General features: G+C 42.9%; 1 protein-coding gene across 2 annotated transcripts in view; it reads right to left on the bottom strand.

The window, feature by feature from the left end:
* BST1 (bone marrow stromal cell antigen 1) overlaps positions 1–16,623 on the bottom strand; it is a 31,780-nt gene extending 15,157 nt beyond the window's left edge. Inside the window, exons 1-6 of one of the 2 annotated variants that reach the window (XM_017875347.1) lie at positions 16,211–16,623; positions 13,175–13,301; positions 11,175–11,310; positions 6,653–6,735; positions 3,187–3,263; positions 2,749–2,841 (exon numbers count right to left, since the gene is read on the bottom strand). In XM_017875347.1, the coding sequence (XP_017730836.1) occupies positions 2,749–2,841; positions 3,187–3,263; positions 6,653–6,735; positions 11,175–11,310; positions 13,175–13,301; positions 16,211–16,392 (698 nt within the window). In that variant the 5' untranslated portion in view covers positions 16,393–16,623. Of the gene's footprint in view, positions 1–2,748; positions 2,842–3,186; positions 3,264–6,652; positions 6,736–11,174; positions 11,311–13,174; positions 13,302–16,005; positions 16,148–16,210 lie in introns of those variants that run through there. The other variant, XM_017875348.1, reaches the window with a different exon arrangement.
* Positions 16,624–26,027: the final 9,404 nt, after the last annotated feature.

Below are 26,027 nucleotides of genomic sequence, written 5' to 3' on the forward strand. Positions count from 1 at the left end.
GATAGTTTGCTAAGTGGTTTCCAGCTGCATCCATGTCCCTACAAAGGATATGAACTCATTCTCTTTTTTTTTTTGGCTGCATAGTATTCCATGGTGTATATGTGCCACATTTTCTTAATCCAGTCTGTCACTGATGGACATTTGGATTGATTCCAAGTCTTTGCTATTGTGAATAGTGTTGCAATAAACATACATGTACATGTGTCTTTATAGCAGCATGATTTATAATCCTTTGGGTATATACCCAATAATGGGATGACTGAGTCAAATGGTATTTCTAGTTCTAGATCCTTGAGGAATCGCCACATTGTTTTCCACAATGGTTGAACTAGTTTACAGTCCCACCAACAGTATAAAAGTGTTCCTATTTCTCCACATCCTCTCCAGCACCTGTTGTTTCCTGATTTTTTAATGATTGCCATTCTAACTAGTGTGAGATGGTATCTCATTGTGGTTTTGATTTGCATTTCTCTGATGGCGAGTGATGATGAGCATTTTTTCATGTGTTTCCAACAGTGATTCTTACCCTCTTTCAGTAGTGGTCACAATCAAGCAGGGAGAATTTACAAATGCAAACAGAGGTAGATACACAACACCACCAACTGCGGTTATTAGGCACGATATATTACAAACAGGACCCTGACTTTACATGAAATGGGATGGTAAACAGCCTCACCACCATAAAATTAATAGAGTAGGAGTGTACAGGGAGGAAATGAGCAATTGGAAATTTTTACAGAAGTGGAATTCCAGGCATTACAGGAATGAAGAAAGCACAGTGTTGAATAACATCATTTTTTAGAACTTTGCAAATACCTGGGACAATGCCTTACTCTGGGCCAGGCTCACTACTTAGAATTTTTTTTTTTAGTAAGCAATGACATTTAGGCTGCAGGACACCTGGACACAGAGATAAGTGAATGTGTTATTAAAATAACTATAAAGGCCGGGCATGGTGGTTCACCCCTGTAATCCTAGCACTTTGGGAGGCTGAGGTAGGTGGATCACCTGAGGTCAGGAATTCGAGACCAGCCTGGCCAACATGGTGAAACCTTGCCTCTACTAAAAATACAAAATATCAGCTGGACGTGCTAGTGGACACCTGTAATCCCAGCACGCAGGAGGTTGAGTCAGGAGAATCACTTGAACTCGGGAGGCAGACGTTGCAGTGAGCTGAGATCTCGCCACTGTACTCCAGCCTGGGCAACAAGAGCAAAACTCTGTCTCAAAAAATAAAAAAATAAATAACTATAAACTATTTATTTGAATAAAGGCAGCCCAAACCATGCTAAACACAATCAGGTGTTAGCCATGCTGATTTTAGCTCTTTGCTTATGAGTTTTATTTTTTAAATAAGTTTTATTTTGTATATTTGAGATATACAGCATGATGTCATTAGATACATATAGAGAGTAAATTGGTTATTGTAGTAAACAGATTAACCATCTATCATCTCACATAGTTACTTTTTTGTGTGACAAGAGCAGCTAAAATCTACTTATTTAACAATAATAATCCCTAATACATTATAATGTTATTAATTATGGTGCTAATATGTTTTCCCTAAAATCTGAGCCAAGAGTCCTACTTCCTTAGATCATGACCTGCACCTCCACCCTGTGGCTCAAATGTACTACCAGGTGTTCTGACTCCTTTTGTAACCTCTCATACAGCAGAAATGATGGGCTGAGATGACATTGAACTGCAATCCCCTTATCTCATTAGAGGTAGGTTTTGTGCTTTCTCTGACAGATACATTAAAACAACAAGCAAGTATAACTTCTAGACAGAGCAACTTCTCACAAAAATAAGACCAACGATATGCATTTTTCATGCAAAAATAAGTATAATTTGTCTTCTGAGAAGGGGAATGCAGATCTTGGTATAATTAAGTAGTTTGCAAATTTATCACAATCTATTGCCCAAGGGACAGGGGAAAAATTACCTCTTATATGGTGAGTCTTAGAGAGTCCTGGGGGCTGACACGGACACAGGGAATTCACTGAGGTTCTCCTAAACACTTTCAATGGGACCGCCACTCCTTGGGGTTAGTAATACCTTCCTCCATGTAGCACGGACGGACTGTTCTGAAGGACAAGGCCCCAGCTTGCTTCTGAAGCTCCATCATGGCTGTCCAGCTTTATTTAGGCTGTGGCCTCGTTGGGTTGTCTTTAAACCAAATCAATTTAACTTTTTTATCTTGAGTTTGTGCCAGCAGTGCCCTTCACTGCTGAGAAGGATGAGTTTAAGTTTGCATTTACATATAAACTCATGTGGCTTCCCAGAAAATGTGGATCATAAAAGTTTTCTTAACCAGTTATTCAAGACCCAGTTGAAGAGCTGGTTGTTCTCTGAGAATGACATCTTAATTATAGAGTCCTTAGGTTAATTCTGAGAACCAGTGGTGAGGGCTTTTGAATTTCAAATGACCAGAAGGAGAAAATGGCTTAGACCCTCACAAATGCATAAGGAACTCGCCCATCCAAAGCTACCCAAGTCACTCAGAAAGGAACACTGTCTTCGCTGGCTGAGAAGAATATCCCGGATAAAGGAGGTTTTCTCTCTGGGCTCGGGACTGGCTAGTGGCATTCCCAAGAAGTCAAGCTTCTGTCTTTCTCTACCAACCCCATTAGAAACAAAGAAGGCTGTCATTTCCCCCAAACTGAAAATGTTAAACGAACTTGATCTTGTCATATAAAAGAAAAACAAACTTGTGCAATTATCATCATCAATATCACCATAACTTACACATTGGGTCCCCCAATTTCATGCATAACCCAGATCTCAATTCGTGTAATCTTTTCCTTCTGGAGGTTTGGAATTTCATAATCTGCAAAAAAACTGAGAAACATTTCTTAAAGCCCTAAAGCAATATGATATTTTTTCCATTTCAGTTTTTAGTTAATTTACACATTACTTTTCTTAAAAAAATAAAGGGCTTTTAGAAGTTTTTCTTCTTTAGCTTTTATTTTAGTTTACTTTTTATTCCAGTATTCCTCAGCTGTTAATGATTTAACTCTATAGACATGGCTCTGATCACCAGGTCATTCATCTGTTTTGCTTTACCTGAATTTACAGAAGCAAGCATGAGATGGGGACTAGGATAATTTTCTTTAGCCTCTGTTTAAAACAATTAAATAAAATTTTGGCATTCTCTGTTGTGTTTGAATGTGCTGGTGTTCTTACCCTTTGATGGGATAGGCTCCTGTTGGCTCTGAACCGTTCAGCATGACGTGGATCACCCCAGAACTATCCTTTGAATACTATGAGAAGAACCAAGTACTTTTAGCAAATAAAGACATGACATTTTTCTGCTATGAAATGAGCATTTTTACAAATTGTCAGTTCTAAATAATGGCAAGGATATGATAAATGTGGCATTTCATATGGCTTAGTAGAAATGCAAACTGGTTTATTTTGGAAAGCAAATTGCCTTGAAATGTCAAAAAACTCATAGACTCAGTAATCCATGTCTGGGAATCTACCCCAAGAAGATAATAGAAAATATGCAGTATCTTATCAGCTGTAATAAACTAGGTTATGCTCCCTTAGCAAAGAACCTCGAAACTGCAGTGACTTTAAAACAACAATGATTTATATCATGCTCACACTACATGTTTATCACAGGCCCACTAGGGTTTTGTTGCATGTGTCCTCATTCTGGGACACATCTGCAAAATCTCTGATTGCCAGGAAAGGGAGGAGACAGTGACAAATCATGGACCACTTCTTAAAGGCTTCCACCCAAAAGTCACACACATCACTCCCACTCACAACTGATTGGCCAGTGTAAGTCACATGTAAATAATTTCATGAGGCAGGGAAGTGCAAACGGTGGGCTCAGAAGACAAGCCCGAATTATCTGGCAAACAGCACTAAGGACTACCAGGAGCATTGTGCACAAAGATGTGTGGTGCAGCATTCTTTGTAATACTGAAATATTATAACCACTACCAAATACTTAACAAGGGAATGGTAAGTAAACTGTGATACTTAAGTGTCTGAAATATTAACCAGCCATTAGTAAAAGTCTACAGTATTTGCAATAGCATAGGAAGTGCTTACTTTCAAAGCAAAATGCAACAGTTGTTGGAGGAGCATGAGTTTTACTGTGTTAAAAATACGTGGGCCGAATCTAGGATTCCCAACGGAGAGACAGGTCCACAGAAATTCCAAAATCTCCACTTCAAAATACTACTGGAGCATGTAATTTCCCTCATAAAATGTTTATAGTAGAATGAAGGAGGTGTAGAGGTGAAATATGTGGCACTGACGTATAGGTGGCTGGGTTCACTCCCTAGCAAAATGATACTCAATACCAAACAATATACTCCATGTCATCCATGTCTCAGATTGCTTCCAAATAGTGCTAACAGTCATAGTTAAATTCTTAAATGCCAATACCTGATCACCACTATGCTAAACGGGTTGCCTTTAGGTGGTAGGAATGTGGGTGATTAATTTATATTTCTATATGTGTCAATCACTATTATGAGCCGCTATTACACTGACAAAAAGAAAAAAATTATTTTTTAAAAAAATGTGTGCAGAGCCAGGCATGGTGGCTCATGCCTGTAATCTCAGCATTTTGGGAGACTGAGGTGGGCAGATCACCTGAGGTCAGGAGTTTGAGACCAGCCTGGCTAACATGGCAAAAACCCATCTCAACTAAAAATGCAAAAGTTAGCTGGGCGTGGTGACACGCACCTGCAGTCCCAGCTACTTGGGAGGCTGAGGTGGGAGAATTGCTTGAACCTAGGAGGTGGAGGTTGCAGTGAGCTGAGAATGTGCCACTGCACTCCAGCCTGGGTGACACAGAAAAAAAAAAAAGACAAAATAAAATAAAAGTACGCAGATGCAATGAGGCTGTATAATGTTGTGGTTGAAAGTCTGATCTCGAGTCAGCCTGCCTGGTTTCAAATCCTAGCTCCCCTACTTGTCACTTCCATAACCCTAGTCAAGCTTCTTGACCTCTCTGTACCTTACTTTATTATCTGTAAAATAAGGTATTTTATTACGTTATTACCTGATAAAAGTCTCTGCCTCATATAATTGTCATAAAGATGAAAATATTTGGCCAGGCACAGTGGCTCACACTTTTAATCCCAGCACTTTGGGAGGCTGAGGCGGGCAGATCACGAGGTCAGGAGTCCGAGACCAGCCTGGCCAATATGGTGAAACCCTGTCTCTACTAAAAATACAAAAATTAGCTGGGCATGGTGGCACACGCCTGTAGTTCTAGCTACTCGGGAGACTGAGGCAGAAGAATCACTTGAACCCGGGAGGCGGAGGTTGCAGTGAGCTGAGATCGACAGAGCGAGACTCTGTCTCAAAAAAAAAGATGAAAATATTTAAAATAATAACTGCTAACATTTATTGAATACTTATCTGCTAAGGTTCAAATCCACTTCTCATCACTATACCACACTACCTCTCCTCATGCTTCAACTACACAGCAAATGCCAAGGGCTCAAAAAATGTGGGCACTAGTATTAGATTTCCATTATAGAATTGGAGGAAGTATAAGGTGGTAGTTTGCAGCACACACTTGAAAGTCTGGCAGATCCACTGGGTAAAATAAATGGTTCCTTTACATGTAATGTTGACATCTCCCCTGAGTTACTGTTTGATCCCACTTTCAGATGATGACATCTCTGTAGCCTCCCAGTTCTCAATGAGGGGCTCTGGCAGCTACTGCCAACTGACTGAAGTCTGTGCTCAAGATGAAACCTACAGGTAGTGGGAGCAAATGGTGTTCTCTTGGGGTAGGCAGCAGAGCACAGTAATAAATAGAATATGTTTTATCTGGGAGGGATCCTCTGCTTAGCTCCAAACTGCAGCCACCATGGAGGATTTGGCCAAGGTCCTTCTCACCCTGACTAACAATCTACCTAGTGGACATCTGAGGATCTAGGGTAGAAGAGGAGACCAAAAAAGACATGGATAGTCCTGAAATGGGGTTGACGGTGGTGGGTGGAAGTGCCCTGACATCCACCTGGTCAACCTAGCTAATGTTTAATAGTCAACAGCTCTTTGCCAGGCACTGAACTAAGAACTCAACCCTCTTTATTTGTAATCTTTATTCTAATTCTCATGACAGAGAATTCTGTAATCACTGGCATGCTATAGCTACTGATAGCTGTCATCAATTCTGGTGACATCATTCTCTGGGAAACAGACCTACCTTCAGGGGACCATTTCTGTGTCTCCAGGTTATCCTCCATCTCCTATCAGTTCCTCTCCCGTTGATATTAGTCTTGTGGACATTTCTGATCCCCACAACTTGATCTCAGGTGTACTAGGGTCTTCCATAAAGCAGGAGTTGCCCCATTTTACGTAGCAATCGAAATCATTGCTTTGAAATACTAATGATAACCACGACATAATGGAAATGATAATGACTAATTAAAAGCCTCATGCATAGTCAACATTTACGGAATGTTTTCTCTGTGCCAGGCACTGCATTAAGTATTTTATTTCCTTAAATTCTCACAACTTTATATAGCAAAGAGCATGAATCATGATGTGGTAAAAGTGGAAAGTGAGGCTCAGAGAAGTTGATTGATGACCTGGGCCCAGACTCTGAATCACTGTATTCCATCTCTATGGGTCCCACACATGCTCAACCACTCAGATATCATCCCAGCATTACCTGGATGGATGCCCTTTTCCAAAAGGAATCCACAGGATTATTTTCACAGTCTTCTGATGTAGGGCAGGATTGGTAATCGACTCCTAAGGGGTAAGTAGACAAACACATTTTATTCCAAAGATTATCTATCTCAGAGAAGAATTAACTTACAATATATCCCAGTTCCATGACGCGTACTTAGCCTCCATTCTGCACAATATGTGCAAGTTTAACATCCACAGTTCTTCCCACTTGATCCACAAGGAGCCTGGTGAGGGACCACCTTGTCCATGATACTAAAAACGTTGGTCATTTTGCTCACCACAAATGTGAGGAAGGCAGAGAACTAAATAGCTGGCTAGTGAGTGAGCCTAGCTGACCACTGAGCATCAGCATATTAGCTGGGTTATTTCTCTACTGGAGCACTAGTAAAGCAATGTTTAAAAACCCACAAACAGGGCCGGGCGCAGTGGCTCAAGCCTGTAATCCCAGCACTTTGGGAGGCCGAAGACGGGCGGATCACAAGGTCAGGAGATCGAGACCATCCTGGCTAACACGGTGAAACCCCGTCTCTACTAAAATACAAAAAACTAGCCGGGCGAGGTGGCGGCGCCTGTAGTCCCAGCTACTCGGGAGGCTGAGCCAGGAGAATGGCGTGAACCCAGGAGGCGGAGCTTGCAGTGAGCTGAGATCTGGCCACTGCACTCCAGCCTGGGTGACAGAGCGAGACTCCGTCTCAAAAAAAAAAAAAAAAAAAAAAAAAAAAAAAAAAAAAAAAAACCCCCACAAACAGCAACAAAAACCCTTTGCTTTACTGGGAGAAGTGCCGTCTCCAAAAATTAAATCGTTAGCCATTATCTTAGTAGTCAATGCAATGAAAAAAAGGATTAAGAGTGATAATGCTTAGCCAGAGAACAGAAATTTTATACAATTGAAAAATATACAAAATGTCAAAATATATTACATTTAAAAATGTTTAAGGACAGATTAAAGACCCCAGCAGATCAATGGGATGTGGAACATGCTTACCATATACTCTATAAAGAAAAAAAAATTTCTAATCTACAAGTTGACCTTATATTCCTAGCAAGAACTGCTATTAATGGCATTATTCATAATAGCCAAGATACGGAATCAATCTGTGTCCATTAACTGATTGATAGATAAGAAAATAGACCGAGCACAGTGGCTCATGCCTGTAATCTCAGCATTTTAGGAAGCCGAGGTAGGTGGATTACCTGAGGTCAGGAGTTCAAGACCAGACTGGCTAACATGGTGAAACCCCATCTCTACTAAAAATACAAAAAGTAGCTGGGTGTGGTGGCATGCACCTGTAGTCCCAGCTACTCAGGAGGCTGAGGCAGGAGAATCGCTTGAACCTGGGGGGCGGAGGCTGCAGTGAGCTGAGATCATGCCACTGCACTCTGGCCTGGACAGAGACTCCATTAAAAAAAAAAGAAAATATGGCATATATACATAACGGAATACTATTGAGCCATTTACAACAACATGGATGAACCTGCAGGACATTATGTCAAGTGAAATAAGCCAGGTACAGGAAAACAAATATTGCATGATCTCACTTGAAAGTGGAATCTTCAAAAGCAGATCTCATAGAAGTTGGGGGTAGAATAGTGGCTACCAGAGGCTGGGGAGGGGAATGGATAAGGGAGATGGGAAGAGGCTGGTCAACAATGTTACAGTTACATAGGAGGAATAAGCACTGGGGCTGTAATGCACAATAGAGTGGCTATAGCTAACAATAGTGTATGCATATTTCAAAATAACCAGTAGAGAGGATTTTGAACATCTCACTATCTCACTACAAAGAAATAGTAAATGTTTAAGATGATGGATATGCTAATTACCCTGATTTGATTATTACACAATGTATATATGTATCAAAACATCACATTGTATGCCATAAATATATACAATTTTTATGTGTCAATCAAAATAAAATAAAATAAAATTTGAAAAAAGAACCAAGGCCAGGTACAGTGGCTCATGCCTGTAATCCCAGTGCTTTGGGAGGCTGAGGCACGAAGATTATTTGAAGTCAGGAGTTCAAGACCAGCCTGGGCAACATGGCAAGACCATATGTCTACAAAAATAATTTTTAAAACAACCTAGTGTGGTGGTGTGTGCCTGTAGTCCAGCTACTTAAGAGGCTGAGGCAAGAGGATCCCTTGAGCACAGGAGTTCAAGGCTGCAATGAGCTAGGATCACACCACTGCATTCCAGCCTGGGAGGCAGAGTGAGACCCTGTCTCAAACATTAACAATGATTTTAAAATAAAAATAAATAAAATAAAAAAGAGCTGCTGTCAATGGTTTGGGTTTGCTATTTTCTTGACTTTTTTCTGTGTGTATGTTTTCATAGATGTATTGTGTATATGTGTTTTTATTTGAATAGCCTCATACCAATCACAGGGTTATGTAAGTTTATTTTCGCTTAAAATATGCCTCTTTCTGGGTCAATAAATAAAAAACCCCATCACCATTGCTACTGGCCCCACAGGATTCCACGACATACACATACAGTTATTTGGCTGACCTGAACTGCTGGACTTCGCTTCTTTCTGACACAAAGAGCCCTGATAGGTGGGCATAGATAGAAAAGGGCAGTGAAGTGAGGAAGAAATAACTGGTGGTTTTCTGGAATGCTCTTCCTTTCTTTATGTGTTTTTCATCACATTCCTCCCCTCCTTCTCCCCACCCTCTGCAGCATCATCAAACAAAAGCTTCCTGGAAGTTCTTCATTGAAAGATTGGCTGTGTCCATTTGACCTGGAACCTGCAATGCTGCCGATCTCACTCACAGTGAAAAGCAGAGGCCTCACAACATCCTGTGCCACCGGGCCCTCCTTTATTCCTCCAGCCTCATAGCTTGCACTTTCCTCTTTGCCCACTGTCCTCTCTGCTGTTAAATATGTCACACACGCTCCCACCTCAGGGTCTTTGCAATTGCTGTTCTCCCATCAGAAAATGTTCTTTCTCATCTCCTTGTTCAAATATCAGCTTCTCAGTGAGGTTTTCCTTAGGCATCTAGGTAAAAATGCAACACTTGCCTCTCCCCAGCCCTCCACTCTCAACCTTTTTTGTCCTTATGACCTGTTTTATTTTTCTCCATAGTCCTTATAATCTTAAGACAGACTGTATATTTCACTTGCCTGTTTATTGTCTTTTCTGCCTTCCTATAATGTAAGCATGGGGTATTAATTTCCTCTCATTCTCTGCTGTGTTCCTACTGTCTAGAAGATGAGGGTCAGGCACATAGTAGACACTATAAATTTTAGTTTGATGGACAAATGAATGGAGGAGAAATAAACAGAACTGATATTAGGTTAACTCTTTTTTTTGTTTTTGTGCCAAGTCTCACTCTGCCATCCAGGTTAGAGCGCAGTGGTGTGATCTCACCTCAGTGCAACCTTCATCTCCAGGGTTCGAGGGTTTCTACTCCCTCAGCCCCCCTCAGCTGTGATTACAGGCATGCACCACCACACTTGGCTAATTTTTTTGTATTTTTAGTAGAGATGGGGTTTCTTCATGTTGGCCAGGCTGATCTCGAATTTGTGACCTCAAATGATCCACTCACCTCGGCCTCCCAAAGTGCTGGGATTACAGGCGTGAGCCACCATGCCCGGCCTGATATTAGGTTAACTTTTGAAGTGACTCTGATACCCAGGAAGGATCTCCAGTCTTCATGATGAGAACACTCCGTCACCTCCTTTCCTTGCTAGCCTCCCTCCTGAAGCTTCCCTGATGCCCTGGTGGAGGCTGGTGTCTCACTCTGCTACTCCTCAGAACACCATTTTTCCTGCATTATTGCCTGTATCACTCGAGCTAATGCCCCCCATGAGACTATAAGCTCCCCAAAGATAGGGACTGCTGTGTCTCCAGCTCCTAGCACCACAGTTGGACGAATGAGGAGAGTTTGCAGAGCATTCAGGCCAGCTCTTGTGACTCTAACTTTCCTTGTGACTTGGATCTCGAAATATCTGCTGGCGGCCTGCCGTGGTGTTAAAGAGCACAGGCTTCAGAATCCATCAGGACAGGGCTGAGACCCAGCCTTACCACTTCCAGTCATTTAACCTCTCTAAGCCTCAGCTTCCCCCTCTGGACAAATGAGGATAGTAAGGCAGAGTTGTGCAAGGTTGAGAAAATGGGCTGTGGAGTCAGACTGTCTGCTGCTTACTAGCTATGCCCCCCGAGCAGTTTTCTTAATCTTGCTGTGCCTCAGTTTCCTCATTTATCGAAATGGGGATTATGATAGGATCCCATGAGGCTGTTGTGGGCATTAAATGAGTATATGTGTGTGTGTGTATATATATATACACACACACACACATAAAGTGCTTAGACTGGCACCCGCAAAAGATAAGTATTCTCTAGTATTGTTATTATTAACTATTCTTGTCACTTATTTCAGAGGACTCGGAGAGGATCAAGTGAAATAAATGCATATGAAAGCATTTAGCACAAATGGTAATACATAGTAAATAGGAGCTCTTAAGTCTCCTGTGATTTGTGCAGGAGTCTTACCAGAGGCATTTTTCTGTCGACACCAGCTCAAGAAATCTGCAACCCTGCCATACAGAACATCACTCAGGGACATGAAACGACGGGTGTTTCCTGCAAAGCTGTTAACAAGGAGGTGGCTATTTTCCCAGAACAGGGACTAAGGAAAGACAAACAAAACATCAAAATACAACACAAAATCAGACTCTTCAGGCACAACATCATCAAGGCAGGTCGGGCAACCCAGTTCTCATTCAACTCTGACCTGCTGCACAACAACTGAACGTTCTTATTCGTTGTCTTTATTTATTTATTCAAAGACTGCTAGCATCTCTCCTCCCTTTATTCCCAGGGTATCATGCAAATGTTAATGGAATATTTTCTCACTAGTACTAAATATACATGCATGTGGTAAGATTCCCTATATTAAAAATGATCAAGGGACCTGGGCTGGAATCCTGGCTCTGTCATGTATTAGATATGTAATCTTGACCAAGGCATGCAATCTCCCTGTTTCTCAGTTTCTACTTCTGGAAAATGCAGAGCACGAGCCCTTTCTCTTCTTCCACAGCTGTGGCCAGGATAATATGCAGTCACAGAAAGCACTTCCTAAAGTGTCACGTGCCTCAAAAACACATTGCTTTCATATTATACTTCATAGTTTCCACTATAGTGTTTTCGTATAACAATAACCCAAATCCCCCAGTCACTATTTCATCTGACCCTCAGTAGTCCAATCAGTTTATATTTAGACTAGAAGGTCCCCAATGGTGGGGGCTGTTTTTCACTGTCACAGCCTTAACCCTTAGCACCAATGACTGGGCAAACAAATAGCCCAGGAAGTCTTTACTGAGTTCATCAACTAGCACCGAATCTCTGAAAGAGAAGGTAAAAAAGTTGGCTTCCGCGCTTTTAGTGACAGGAAGACAGCGAGGTTCAAAAAACAGCATATACTCAAAATCATGTTTTCAGCCTATTCTATCTTCGAACCTCACAGTTCCATTTACTTGCCTTTACAAATAACACACAGTGGAAAAAATCAGGTTAAGAATGTTTATGTCACAGAAACAAAAATGGTGTCTAGCATTCTTTAAACTTGAGGCATTTTTTTAAGCAAGGATTTTATGGAAATTTTCTCATTTATTTTCACTTTATTAGACCTTAGAGTGTAGATAGAATATAGATATGTGGTTTTCTTAAATCAACTGGTACTGAATAAATATAATCTTAAGACCCATTAAATGGAGAGACTGGTTTCCCAGAAGGATACTGAGATTGAGAGTTTTCTGAATTACTCAAGGTTCAGGCCACTTGGCCAGTTAGGATGAAGGTTATTTAGAATTGACCAGATGTGGAGGCCCAGTGTGACAGGTACGCCATGTCCTGATGTCCCTGTGCTGATTCTCACACTGACTTGCAAACTTAGGAAATTTTCTTCTGCCCACAACCAGCTGGAGATCTAGAATCACTGTTGGAAACTGATATGGTTTAGATTTATGTTTCTTGTCAAATTTTAATCCCCTATGTTATAGGTGGGGCCTGGTGCGAGGTGATTGGATTATGGGGGTGGATTTCCCCCATTGGTGCTGTTCTCCTGGTGGAGTTCTCAGAAGATACAGTTATTTACAAGCCTGTGGCACCTCCCTCTGCCCTTGGTCATGCTTGTGCCATGTAAGACACCTGCTCCCACTTTGCCTTCTGCTGGAGTAAAAGCTCCCAGAGGCCTCCCAGAAGTAGATGCTGCCATTCTTCCTGTACAGCCTGTGGAACCGTGAACCAATTAAACTTCTTTTCTTTATAAATTACCCAGTCTCAGGCATTTCTTTATAGCAATGTGACAACGTACTAATACAGAAACAAAGCTAGCTTCCCACAGAGAGCTCAGCACACACATTATGTGTGCTGCCTGATGTTTCTGTGACATTGCAGGATGCAGGGGACAGCTAATCTCACACCTGGCCCATGCACCATCCACTTCTGTAGAGACAGAGAACAAAGTTTTACCAAGACGGTTGTAACATTACCTTATCTCTGGGAATAGAGTGCCTGGACAAGTTAATAAAAAGGTCATAGTCCGAGGGAAGCACGGAGCAGGGATCCTTGTCCAGCACCACTTTAAAGGCTTCCCAGATGGCTGTGCAGTTCTTGTTCCTGTGCAAAAGTACAAGTTGGGAAGAACACACACATGCACATCACGATGTAATGTGAAGTATTTCCATTTCTCTAAGAGCTCTACAAGAGATTTTGTCACATAGTGACTCTGCAGAAGTAGGCTTACAAAAAAGACAACAAATTATCACGGCTCAGGTGACAGATTCAGAAATCTGACACTGGAATTGCCTCTCAGAAGGTACCGCACAGATTTCTCAGAGCTAAGGAATACAGCCTTGCCCTAGGCTCACAAAGACAAGCAGAAATGGCACCTAGCAGGAGGTGACAATTTCAGTCAACTATACAGCAGGTGCCTCTTCATTTAGAACTAACAGTGGGGGCAGTCTCATTGTTCAGGTCCACTGTGGACCTAGGGGACCAGGTGAGGCCAGGCCAGGCCAGCCAGCAGGATGTGTGATGTTAGGAGGGAGGTCCAATGCTGCAAGAGGCTTCCACCCCTGGCAAAGCAGGTGCACCCTCCAGTGCCAGCCCCTCTTGACGTCCATCCTAGTTTTCAAAAAATATTTCCCATGGCATTTGTGACTTTCTGTTTCTCATACTGGGTGGTGTGTAACACAGGTGGTTCTTATATTATTCTCTGCTGTTTTTTATTTGCCTGAAATGTGCGACAATAAAAACGATCAGCACAAGAAAGACATCGCAAACAGAAGAAAACGGGGGCCCACAGAAGGAACAAAAACCAGTAAGAAATGTGGCGCTGGCAAGAAAGAACCAAACTTCAGAAATCCTCCAGATTTAGAGGTTCTGATATTTGAATTCCGGAAGGACTGGACTCAAGGAATTCCAACCTGAGACCACATTCTGGGTTCTGAGGGCTCAGACTGAACATCTGCTGGGTGGCAATGGGCTGTTACCCAGTTCACCTCTAGCCCACCCTCACTTCTAGAGGGATACCTCTCCACCCTCCTTCACACTCACACACACACACACCCCACACCTCTAGACCACACACACATCCCTCACCTCTAGACCACACACACACACACACCCCGGTTACCTCCAGACCACACACACACCCATCCCTCACCTCTAGACCACATACACACACACACACACACACACACATCACTCACCTCTAGACTACACATACACACCCCCCTCACCTCTAGAACACACACACATCTCACCTCTAGAACACACACACACCCCCCTCACCTCTAGAACAAATACACATCCCACCTCTAAAACACACACCCCTCACCTCTAGAACACACACACACACCCCCCTCACCTCTAGAACATACACTCCTACTTCTAGAACACACACACCCTCCTCACCTCTAGAACACACACCCCTCACCTCTAGAACACACACACACCCTCCTCACCTCTAGAACACACACAGTCTCCTTACCTCTGGAATATACACACACCCCTCACCTTTAGAACACACACACACACCCCTCACCTCTAGAACACACACAGTCTCCTTACCTCTAGAATACACACACACCCCTCACCTCTAGAACACACACATACACTGATATGGTTAGACTTTGTGTCCCCAACCAAATCTCATCTTGAATTGTAATCTTGATAATCCCTAGGTGTCTAGGGAGAGACCAGATGGGAGGTAATTGAATCATGATTGTGGTTTCCCCCATGCTGTTCTCTTGATAGTGAGTGAGTCTTACAAGATATGATGGTTTTATAAGTGTCTGGCATTTGCCCCTACTTGCACTCGCTCTGTCCTCCCGTCCTGTGAAGAAGGCGCCTGCTTCTCCTTTGCCTTGGCTTTCGCCATGGTTGTAAGTTTCCTGAGGCTTCCCCAGCAATAAGGAACTGTGAGTCAATTAAACCTCTTTCCTGTATAAATTACCCACTCTGTGGTATTTCTTCATAGCAGTGTGAAAACAGACTAATACACACACACACCCCTCACTGCTAGAACACATGCACACACCCCTCACCTCTAGAATACACACACACCCCTCACCTCTAGAACACACGCACACCCCTCACCTCTAGAACACACGCACACATACCCCCACCTCTAGAACACACACACCTCACCTCTAGAACACATGCACACACACCCCTCACCTCTAGAACACACACACACACACTCTCACCTCTAGAACACACACACACACCCCTCACCTCTAAAGCACACACACACACTCCTCACTTCCAGAACACACACACCCCTCACCTCTAGAGCACACATATACCCCTCACTTCTAGAACACACACACACACACACTTCACCTCTAGAACACATGCATACACCCCTCACCTCTAGAACACACACACACACCCCTTACCTCTAGAGTGCACACACACCCCTCACTTCTAGAGCACATACATACACCCCTCACTTCTAGAACACACACACACCTGTCACCTCTAGAGCACACACACACACCGCTCACTTCTAGAACACACACACATCCCTCACCTTTAGAACACACACCCCTCACTTCTAGAACACACGCACACACACACCCCTCACCTCTAGAGCACACACACACAAACCCTCACCTCTAGAGCACACACACGCACACCCCTCACCTCTAGAACACTCACACCCCTCACCTCTAGAGCACACACACACACCTCTAGAGTACACACACGCACACCCCTCACCTCTAGAACACTCACACCCCTCACCTCTAGAGCACACACACACACACACACACACACACACTCCTCATCTCTAGACCCCGCACAGCGCACCCCTCACCTGCAGACACACTTCACAGTCCTCTCCTCACTTGCCCGCATCCTTCAGGACCATCGCTGTCTCCAGACTCACCTCTCCCCTCAAGGCCTCTCTCATTGACCCCTCACCCTGACCTTTAGCTCCAGTATTCCCCTCCCCGGGCCCTCTTCACCGTTGCCTCTTTCCCCGCTCCCCGCTTCCCTTCCCACCCGGCCCGCGGCCTCACCGCTGCTCCGGGCTCAGCAGTGCGCGGTACTCTGCGCAGCGGCCCAGGAAGATGTCCCGCAGCTGTGGGCTGGTGCCCTCCCCGTGCCACGGCGCGGGCGCCCCGCCCTCAGCCAGCAGCGGCAGCAGCAGCAGCAGCAGAAGCTGGAGCAGCCGCGAGGCCGCGCACCCCCGGGCCGCCATCGGTGAACTTCGGTCCCTCCAGTCCCGTGCCTCCTCGACTCCCCTTCTCTCCTTCTACTAAGGCGGCTCCGCAAACTGATGCAGGGCGGGACTCTCGCTCGTCGCAATGACTCTCGCTCGTCGGAGGAAAACCTCGCTGTTTTCCGTTTCCCGTTCCAGTCTATTTCAAGACTGAGCTTCGGGCAGGGTGCGGTGGCTCATGCCTGTAATCTCAGCACTTTGGGAGGCCAAGGAGGGCGGATCGCTTGAGTCTAGGAGATCGAGACAAACCTGAGTAACATATAGGAAACAAACCTCCTCTGTAAAAAAAAAAAATATAAAAATTAGCCGGTCTTGGTGGTGCGCACCTGTAGTCTCAGCTACCTGCGAGGTTGAGATGGGAGGAGGCTTGACCCCAGGGGATCGAGGCTGCAGCGAGCAGTGATGGCACCACTGCACTCCAGCCCTGGGCGACAGAGTGACACCCTGTCTAAAAAAGTAATAATAAATAAATAATAAAAATAAAAACAGTGAGCTTGGAACATCACCCAGAACAGGACCGGTGCACTGTGGCCCAGGCTAATCTTGACCGGTGGCCTCCGGGAGGGAGCCCCAAAGAAGCCGCGAGGTTAGAGGAGAGGTGAGGAGAGGTGAGTCATCATAGAAGAAAGACTTTTCTGGCTCCAAAGGACAACAACTTTGACAGATGCCCTCTTTCACACCAACCAATAAGTGGTTTTTGTTTGTTTTCAGGAAATAATAACCACAACAACGTGCCAAGCACTTTGCAAGTATAATATTCATTGCTTTCCGCAACACCCTTCCTAGCTAAGTTTATAATTATTCTCACTTTAGCAATGTTTAAACTTAGGGAAGTTAAGCATGTTCGGCCCTCCAGATTTGCGGATTCATCATCCAAATTCAACTAACCACGGATGAGAAACATTTGAGGAAAAAAAGAATGCTTGCCTCTGAACTGAACATGTATGGACTTTTTTTCCTTGTCATCATTCCCTAAATAATACAATGTAATAACTACTTATGTAACAATTACATGGTACTTGATATTATAAGGAATCTGAAGATGATGTGAATTACAGGAGAGGATGTGCAAATACTGTACTACACCATTTAATACAAGGGCCTTGAGCATCTGTGGATTTTGCTGTCCAGGGGGGTCCTGGAACCAGTTCTCCATGGATACCTACTGCCCACTGTAACTTGCTAGAGGTCACAGTCTCCCTTCCTGATAGATGCAAAATCCTGGAGACAGTCAGTTTAAGAGAGCCAGTATTAATAGAATACCACGTGGAGGCCCAAGTCCTCAATTCTTAAAGTAATGACAGCAATGAACTTTGAGCGCCTGGCAAGCACTTGATAAACACAAGGGAGGACAGAACAGGTGTTCTGTACTGTTTTATTTGAATCTCTTTCTTTCTATAATCAAAATCTGCTTTCTCCTGTTCAGTTCCTCCTTAAGTTAAATCCACTTTCCAGAGGTAAGTATTTTAATCCTTTCAAGTTTTGTTCCTGGTGTTTACTTCCATATTTCTAAATAACGTGTGTGAACACCCAAAATTTGAGACAGGTCTCAGTTAATTTAGAAAGTTTATTTTACAAGGTTGAGGACGCTTGTCCATGACACAGCCTCAGGAGGTCCTGACAACATGTGCCCAAGGTGCTCAGGGCACAGCTTAGTTTTACACATTTTAGGGAGACATGAGACATCAATCAATGTATGTAAGAAGTACATTGGTTCCATCCAGAAAGGCAGGGACAACTCGAAGCAGGGAGGGGGCTTCCAGGTCTCAGGTAGGTAAGAGACAAGTAGTTGCCTTCTTTTGAGTTTCTGATAAACCTTTCCAAAGGAGGCCATCAGACTACGCATATATCTCAGTGAGCAGCTGAATGACTTTGAATCGAATGTGAGGCAGGTTTGCCCTGAGCAGTTCCCAGCCTGACTTTTCCCTTTAGTTTAGTAATTTCGGAGCCCCAAGATTTTCCTTTCGTGCATCCCTGGTATGGCTTGTCCCACCAAATCTCATGTTAAATTGTCATCCCCACTGTTGGAGGTGGGGCCTGGTGGGAGGTGATTTGATCATGGGGGTGGGTTTCTCATGAATGGTCTAGCACCATCCCCTTGGTGCTGTTCTCATGATAGTGAGTGAGATCTGGTTGCTTTAAACTGTGTAGCACTGGCAGGGCACCTTGGCTCATGCCTGTAATCCCAGCACTTTTGGAGTCTGGTGCCAGGGGGGTGGGTGGGAATCATGAGGTCAAGGGATCGAGACCATCCTGGCCAACATGGTGAAACCCATCTCTACTAAAAATACAAAAATTATCTGGGTGTGGTGGCGCGTGCTTGTAATCCCAGCTATTCCGGAGGCTGAGACAGGAGAATCGCTTGAACCTGGGAGGTGGAGGGTACAGTGAGCTGAGATATCACCACTACACTCCAGCCTGGTGACAGAGTGAGACTCTGTCTCAAAAAAAAAAAAAGGGGGGGGTGTAGCACCTCCTCCCTCTCTCTCTTGCTCCCTTCGGCCACCATGTAAGACCCCTCACTCCCTCTTTGCCTTCCACCACATTTGGAAACTTCCTGAAGCCTCTCCAGATGCAGAAGCCACTGCGCTTCCTGTACAGCCTGCAAAACTGTGAGCCAATTAAACCTCTTTTTCTTACAAATTACCAGTTTCAGGTATCTATAGCAATGCAAGAACAGACTAATACAATGCCTATATGCTATTTTTTGATGTTTCTGTTTGGGACATTATTACATTTTATTTGTTGTAAACCTCTTGTTTACCCTGGAGGTAATCATTATCTAGAAAGTGACTAGCTTGCTTTCAATATTACAGGCTCATAGGCAGAAGGGACTTGCGTTGTCTCAGATGAAACTTTGAACTGTGGACTTTTGGGCTAATGTTGAAATGAGTTAAGAATTTGAGGGACTGTTGAGAAGGCATGATTGGTTTGGAAATGTGAGGATATGAGATTTGGAGGGGCCAGGGGTGGAATGATATGGTTTGGCTGTGTCCCCACCCAAATCTCATCTTGAATTGTAGCTCCCAGAATTCCCATGTGTTGTGGGAGAGAGCTGGGTGGGGGTAATTGATTCATGGGGGCTGGTCTTTCCTGTGCTATTCTTGTGATAGTGAATAAGTCTCACAAGATCTGATGGGTGTATCAGGGGTTTCCACTTTCGCTTCTTCCTCATTTTCCTCTTGCTGCTGCCATGGAAGAAGTGCCTTTCACCTCGTGCCATGATTCTGAGGCCTCTCCATCCATGCAGAACTGTAAGTCAAATTCACCTTTTTTTTTTTTTTTTTTTTTTGAGACTGAGTTGCTCTGTGGCCCAGATGGTGTGATCTCAGCTCACAGCAATCTCCGCCTCCCAGGTTCACACCATTCTCCTGCCTCAGCCTCCTGAGTAGCTGGGACTACAGGCACCCACCACCACGCCCAGCTAATTTTTTCTATTTTTAGTAGAGACGGGTTTTCACCATATTAGCCAGGATGGTCTCGATCTCCTGACCTTGTGATCCGCCCACCTCGGCCTCCCAAAGTGCTGGGATTACAGGCATGAGCCACCGCACCTAGCCCAATTAACCCTCTTTTTGTTCCCAGTTTCAGGTATGTCTTTATGAGCAGCATGAAAACAAACTAATACAACTAGATCTCACTTCCTCCTCTTTCTTGTTTCATGGAGCACATCTTCCAATAGCTTCTTGAGAAGATACATAGGGACTAAACTTTCTGATATTTTTGCATAAGAATTTGAAATATCATTATCCTACCTTCATACCTAATTGAGAATTTGGTTGGGTTTCTGAGATTTTTGCATAAGAATTCAAAGTATCATTATTCTAACTTCACATTTGATTGAGAATTTGGTTGGGAAGATTTTTGCATTGGAAAGCATTTCCCTTCAAAATTTGAAGACTGTGTTCCATTGTTTTCTGTGTTGCTGTTGAGAAATCTGAACCCATTTTCCTATTCCTGTTTATTTGACCTTTTTTTGTTGTTATTTGTTTTGTTTTTTATTCTTTGGCCTGTTTTTCCATCTGGAAGTTTTCAGAATTTCCTTCTATTCTTAGGAGTATGAAATTTCAGAGATGAACTTGGGCAAAGGTAGTTGTTTTTCATTGTACTGGACAATCCATGAGCCCTTTTAACCTGCAAACTCATGTCTTTAAATACTGAGATATTTTTTCAATTTTTTGGTAATTTCCCCTCCTCCAAATTTGTTTTCTCTTTCTGAAATTCTTATTACTCATATAGGAATGATTTCCTTGTTAGATTTCCTAGTCTCTAATTTTCTATATTTTCCCCTTCTATTTTTTATTTACTTTGCCTTCTTATACTTTCTTCAATATAAATTTATCATTATCTTACAACTTCTCTATTGATTTTTTAATTTACACTATATCTATATATCTATATATACATATATACAGGTGTGTTCTACCTGTTCAGGTCTTTTGCTTTTATAATCTTCTCTTGCTGTTTTGTGAATATTTTGAGGCTTTTATTACAGATGTAGGTTTTCATTTTTCTTTTAAATTTTCTTCTGCCAACGTCTGTTTCCTTTGAATGCCATATTTCTATTTTGGTGACTGACTTTAATGTGAGAAGTTTCCCTCAAATAAACTGATGACTTTTGGCTGATTATTTTTACAAACACAGAAAAATATAAGGAACTGTATCAGTTCATTGTCACACTGCTGATAAAGACATACCCGAGACTGCGTAATTTATAAAGAAAAAGAGGTTTAATGGACTCACAGTTCCACATAGCTAGGGAGGCCTCATGATCATGGCAGAAGGCAAAAGGCACGTCTTACCTGGCAGCAGGCAAGAGAGAGCTTGTGCAGGGGAACTCCTCTTTATAAAACCATCAGATCTTGTGAAACGTATTCACTATTATGAAAATGGGAAAGACCCACCCTCATGATTCAATTACCTCCCACCGAGTCCCTCACATGACATGAGGGAATTGTGGGAACTACAATTCAAGATGAGATTTGGGTGGGGATACAGCCATACCATATCAGGCACTAATTAGAAGCAGGCTCAGGCACATGGTTAGAATTTATCAAAGGGTGGGCTGCCCTGTAGGATGAACATACTGCACTTTATCACTAAGAGATCCCTGTCATTTTCTCTTCCACAGTTCATTTTTCCAGAGAGTAATACACCTATTTTTTTTTTTTTTTTTGAGACAAAGTCTCGTTCTGTTGCCCAGGCTGGCGTGGAGTGGTGTGATCTCGGCTCACTGCAAGCTCTACCTCCTGGGTTCACACCATTCTCCTGCTTCAGCCTCCTGAGTAGCTGGGACTACAAGCGCCCACCAACACACCTGGCTAAATTTTTATATTTTTTGTAGAGATGGGGATTCACTGTGTTAGCCAGGATGGTCTCGATCTCCTGACCTCGTGATCCACCTGCCTCGGTCTCCCAAAGTGCTGGGATTACAAGCATGAGCCACTGTGCCTGGCCTAATATTCCTATTTTCTACCTGGAAGGATATAAGCCTGGATGCTAGCAATGTGGAGCTGAGTGGGGGAAGGTGGATGGAGGAATCTCACTATTCAGTATAAAGATTTTCACTTATCCCGCCTCTCTCACCACATTTTTAGTAGAAGCTCTGGCCTCAGCAATACCTGGTACCCCACAACCTAGAATCTTTGGTTCATTCTTCAGGAAATATATTGCTGCATAGGATTAGGGAGGGCATTCTTGGACTTCCAACTACTTTTTTGACTTCCAGCCCTACATTCACTCCCACTTCCATCTTAGTGACAGACTGTTCTTCCAATTCCTCTTTCTTTTGAGGGTTCATGGTATCAAACAACTTTCTTCACAGCTTACGTTCTCTTTCCCCACTAGCCAGCTGAGGTTTTGGCCTTCACTGGCCCACTAAATTGTTACCCCTTCTTCATTTTCTTTCCACCATCCCAAATTCTGTTCCTGACAACTCCTCTTCTTTTCTCTTTTCCCTCATGGTTTACTCCTTTTTCATTTTGTTCATATTCATCTTGTTTATTGTAATGTGGGATGAGTTTGTTTTGAGGGAGGAAGTCTTTCATACCTCACAAACCCTCAAAACATGACTTTATCTTGATGTGTGAGGCAACAGGAAATACACAGCACCACTTTTGAAGTATCCTTGCATCTGTCTGTCTATCTATCTGTCTAATCTGAATCTAGCAAACCTTCAGATTTAACTACAGTTTTCAGGAAATATAGGGGATAGAGGGACATGTTAAATGATACCACAGGCAGCCATGCACTGAAACTGGGCTGACAATATTTGACAGATACATTTTCAAAAATGTGTGAGCCATTTGTTAAACACAGTCATAATTAAAAATTAAATTATATAAACTTATAACAAAATAAATTATATTAAAAGCAGGCTGGGTGCGGTGGCTCATGCCTGTAATCCCAGCACTTTGGGAGGCTGAGGCAGGTGGATCACAAGGTCAGGAGATCGAGACTATCCTGGCTAACATGGTGAAAGCCCATCTCCACGAAAAATACAAAAAATTAGCTGGGTGTGGTGGCTGGCAACTGTAGTCCCAGCTACTTGAGAGGCTGAGGCAGGAGAATGGTGTGTAAGCTGAGATCATGCCACTGCACTCCAGCCTGGACTACAAAGCGAGACTCTGTTTCAATAAATACATAAATAAATAAATAAATAAATAAATAAATAAATGCAAAGGTAATAAACATCCAAAATACACAACTTCTTAATTATTTTACTACATGTTGCTATTATTTATGCTCTTGGGGATATTTATATCTATTTTATTTTTACAGTAGAAATATTATGTAAAGGTGTGCTACTACATATCTTTTCCCAATTCTGCATTCAGTGGCATCATGTTGGTAGCTTGAAATCACTATGGTGGTAGTATTTACATCAAGAAAACCAGAAAATACTACAAAGCAGAGCCCATTCACCCCATCTCAACCCTACCCAGAAATATTATTATATAATTACTAGCACAGCACTGGCTGGAGGTATTGTAATTAGACAAATCCAGAATGTGGAAAATCTTTCAGAACAAATGAACACTTTCTTCAATAATTAAATGTAAAGAAAAGGAGGGAAACCTAAAATTAAAAGATAATTACAAGACTAAATAAATGCATTTTGTGAAGTTTGTTTAAATACTAACTTAAACAAACTGTAAAAAAAAAAATTATGACACAACCAATGAATTTGAATTTTAGACAGTCTAAATATTCAGTAACCGATGTTAAGTTTTTCTAGTTACAATAATGATTTTATGGTATTGTGGTTTTAAAATAGTGCTTATCTTTTAGAAATACACACTGAAACATTTACAGATGGAATTAGGTCTGGGATTAGTTTCAAAATAATCTAGGAAAGGGGAGAATGGTAAGGAATTGTGATATAGATAAATCAAGATTGGCCTTGCATTGATGTTTATCATTATTGGTTGAAAGGTATATGAGAGTTGATTATAAAATTCTTTCTACTATTATATATGTTTGAGATTCTCCCTAATAGAAGGTTTTTGGACTTTTAAGGTAGGTATTTCATATCCTTTAATTCAACCATTTTATTGAAAATAAAACAAACATACTGAAAAGTACACAAATCTTAAATGGGTCAATGAATGTTCACAAAAAGAATAACCAGCACCCATATCAAGAATGACACTCAATACACATACACTGCAAATTACAAAACACTGCTCAGAGAATTGAGAGAACACTTTGGGAGGCTGAGGCAGGCAGATCACTTGAGGTGAGGAGTTCAAGACTAGCCTGGCCAACATGGTGAAACCCCATCTCTACTAAAAATACAAAAATTAGCTGGGTGTGGTGGCACACACCTATAGTCCCAGCTACTTGGGAGGCTGAGGCAGGAGAATCACTTGAACCCATGAGACCGAGGTTGCAGTAAGCTGAGATCACACCACTGCAGTCTAGCCTGGGTGACACAGTGAGACCCTGTCTCTTAAAAAAAAAAAAAAAGAAAGAGAGAGAGAAAGAATTGAGGGAAGACTTGACTACTCTGAGAGATATATCACTTTCATGGATTGGGAGACTCAATACTGTTACAATGTAAAGTTTCTCCATATTGATCTTTAGATTCAGTGCAATTGCAATCAAAATCCCAAATATTTTTTAAAAAAAATAGAAATTGAAAAGCACATTTAAAAAATTACATGGGGGGGCGTGCCCAAGATGGCCGAATAGGAACAGCTCCAGCCTCCAGCTTCCAGCGTGAGTGACACAGAAGATGGGTGATTTCTGCATTTTCAACTGAGGTACCGGGTTCATCTCACTGGGGCATGTCAGACAGTTGACGCTGGTCCATGGGTGCAGCCCGATCAGCAAGAGCTGAAGCAGGGCGAGGCATTGCCTCACATGGGAAGCACAAGGGGGAAGGGAATTCCTTTTCCTAGCCAAAGGAAATTGAGACACACAACACCTGGAAAATCAGGTAACTCCCACCCTAATACTGCGCTTTACCAAGGGTCTTGGCAAACGGCACACCAGGAGATTATATCCCACACCTGACCCAGAGGGTCCCACGCCCATGGAACCTCCCTCATTGTTAGCACAGCAGTCTGAGATCTAACTGCAAGGCTGCAGTGATGCTGGGGGAGGGGCGCCCACCATTGCTGAGGCTTAAGTAGGTAAACAAAGCTATCAGGAAGCTCGAATTGGGTGGAGCCCACCACAGCTCAAGGAGGCCGGCCTGCCTCTGTAGACTCCTCCACTGGGGACAGGTCATAGCTAAACAAAAAGCAGCAGAAACCTCGGCAGAGGTAAATGCCTCCGTCTGACAGCTTTGAAGAGAGCAGTGGATCTCCCAGCATGGAGGCTGAAATCTGAGAATGGACAGACTGCCTGCTCAAGTGGGTCCCTGACCCCTGAGTAGCCTAACTGGGAGACATCCCCCACTAGGTGCAGACCGACACCTCACACCTCACACGGCAGGGTACACCCCTGAGACCAAGCTTCCAGAGCAAGAATCAGACAGCAACACTCGCTGTTCAGCAATATTATATCTCCTGCAACCTCTGCTGCTGACACCCAGACAAACAGGGTCTGGAGTGGATCTCAAACAAACTCCAACAGACCTACAGCTGAGGGTCCTGATTGTTAGAAGGAAAACTAGCAAACAGAAAGGATACCCACACCAAAACCCCATCAGTACATCACCATCATCAAAGACCAAAGGCAGATAAAACCACAAAGATGGGGAAAAAGCAGTGCAGAAAAGCTGGAAATTCAAAAAATCAGAGCGCATCTCCCTATCCATATTGCAAAAGATGCCAAAGCTAAGAGATCCACTGTAAGGAAAACATGCTGTGGCGAGAAAGCCAACAATGTGGCTGCACATCCTTCTTTAAAAAGTTTTTGAATTTTAAATTGTAGTAAAATATACACAATACGAAATTTATTATCTTAACTATTTGTAAGTGTGGATAAGTCTTTTGCTGCTGCTTAGGAAGCACAAAAGATTACAGTATTCTGATACACAGAGGGCTCTTTGAAGAGGCATGTGACTCACAAACCACCTCAACCAATCTCAGCACAAGCCCCAAGTAGAGCTAGGATTATTCAGGAAACATCTGTTGAGGAGCCTCTCTCTCAATGGAGTGAATCCC

This window comes from Rhinopithecus bieti, unplaced genomic scaffold (assembly GCF_001698545.2).
Source record: "Rhinopithecus bieti isolate Rb0 unplaced genomic scaffold, ASM169854v2 scaffold_9237, whole genome shotgun sequence".
NCBI classification, from domain to species: domain Eukaryota; kingdom Metazoa; phylum Chordata; class Mammalia; order Primates; family Cercopithecidae; genus Rhinopithecus; species Rhinopithecus bieti.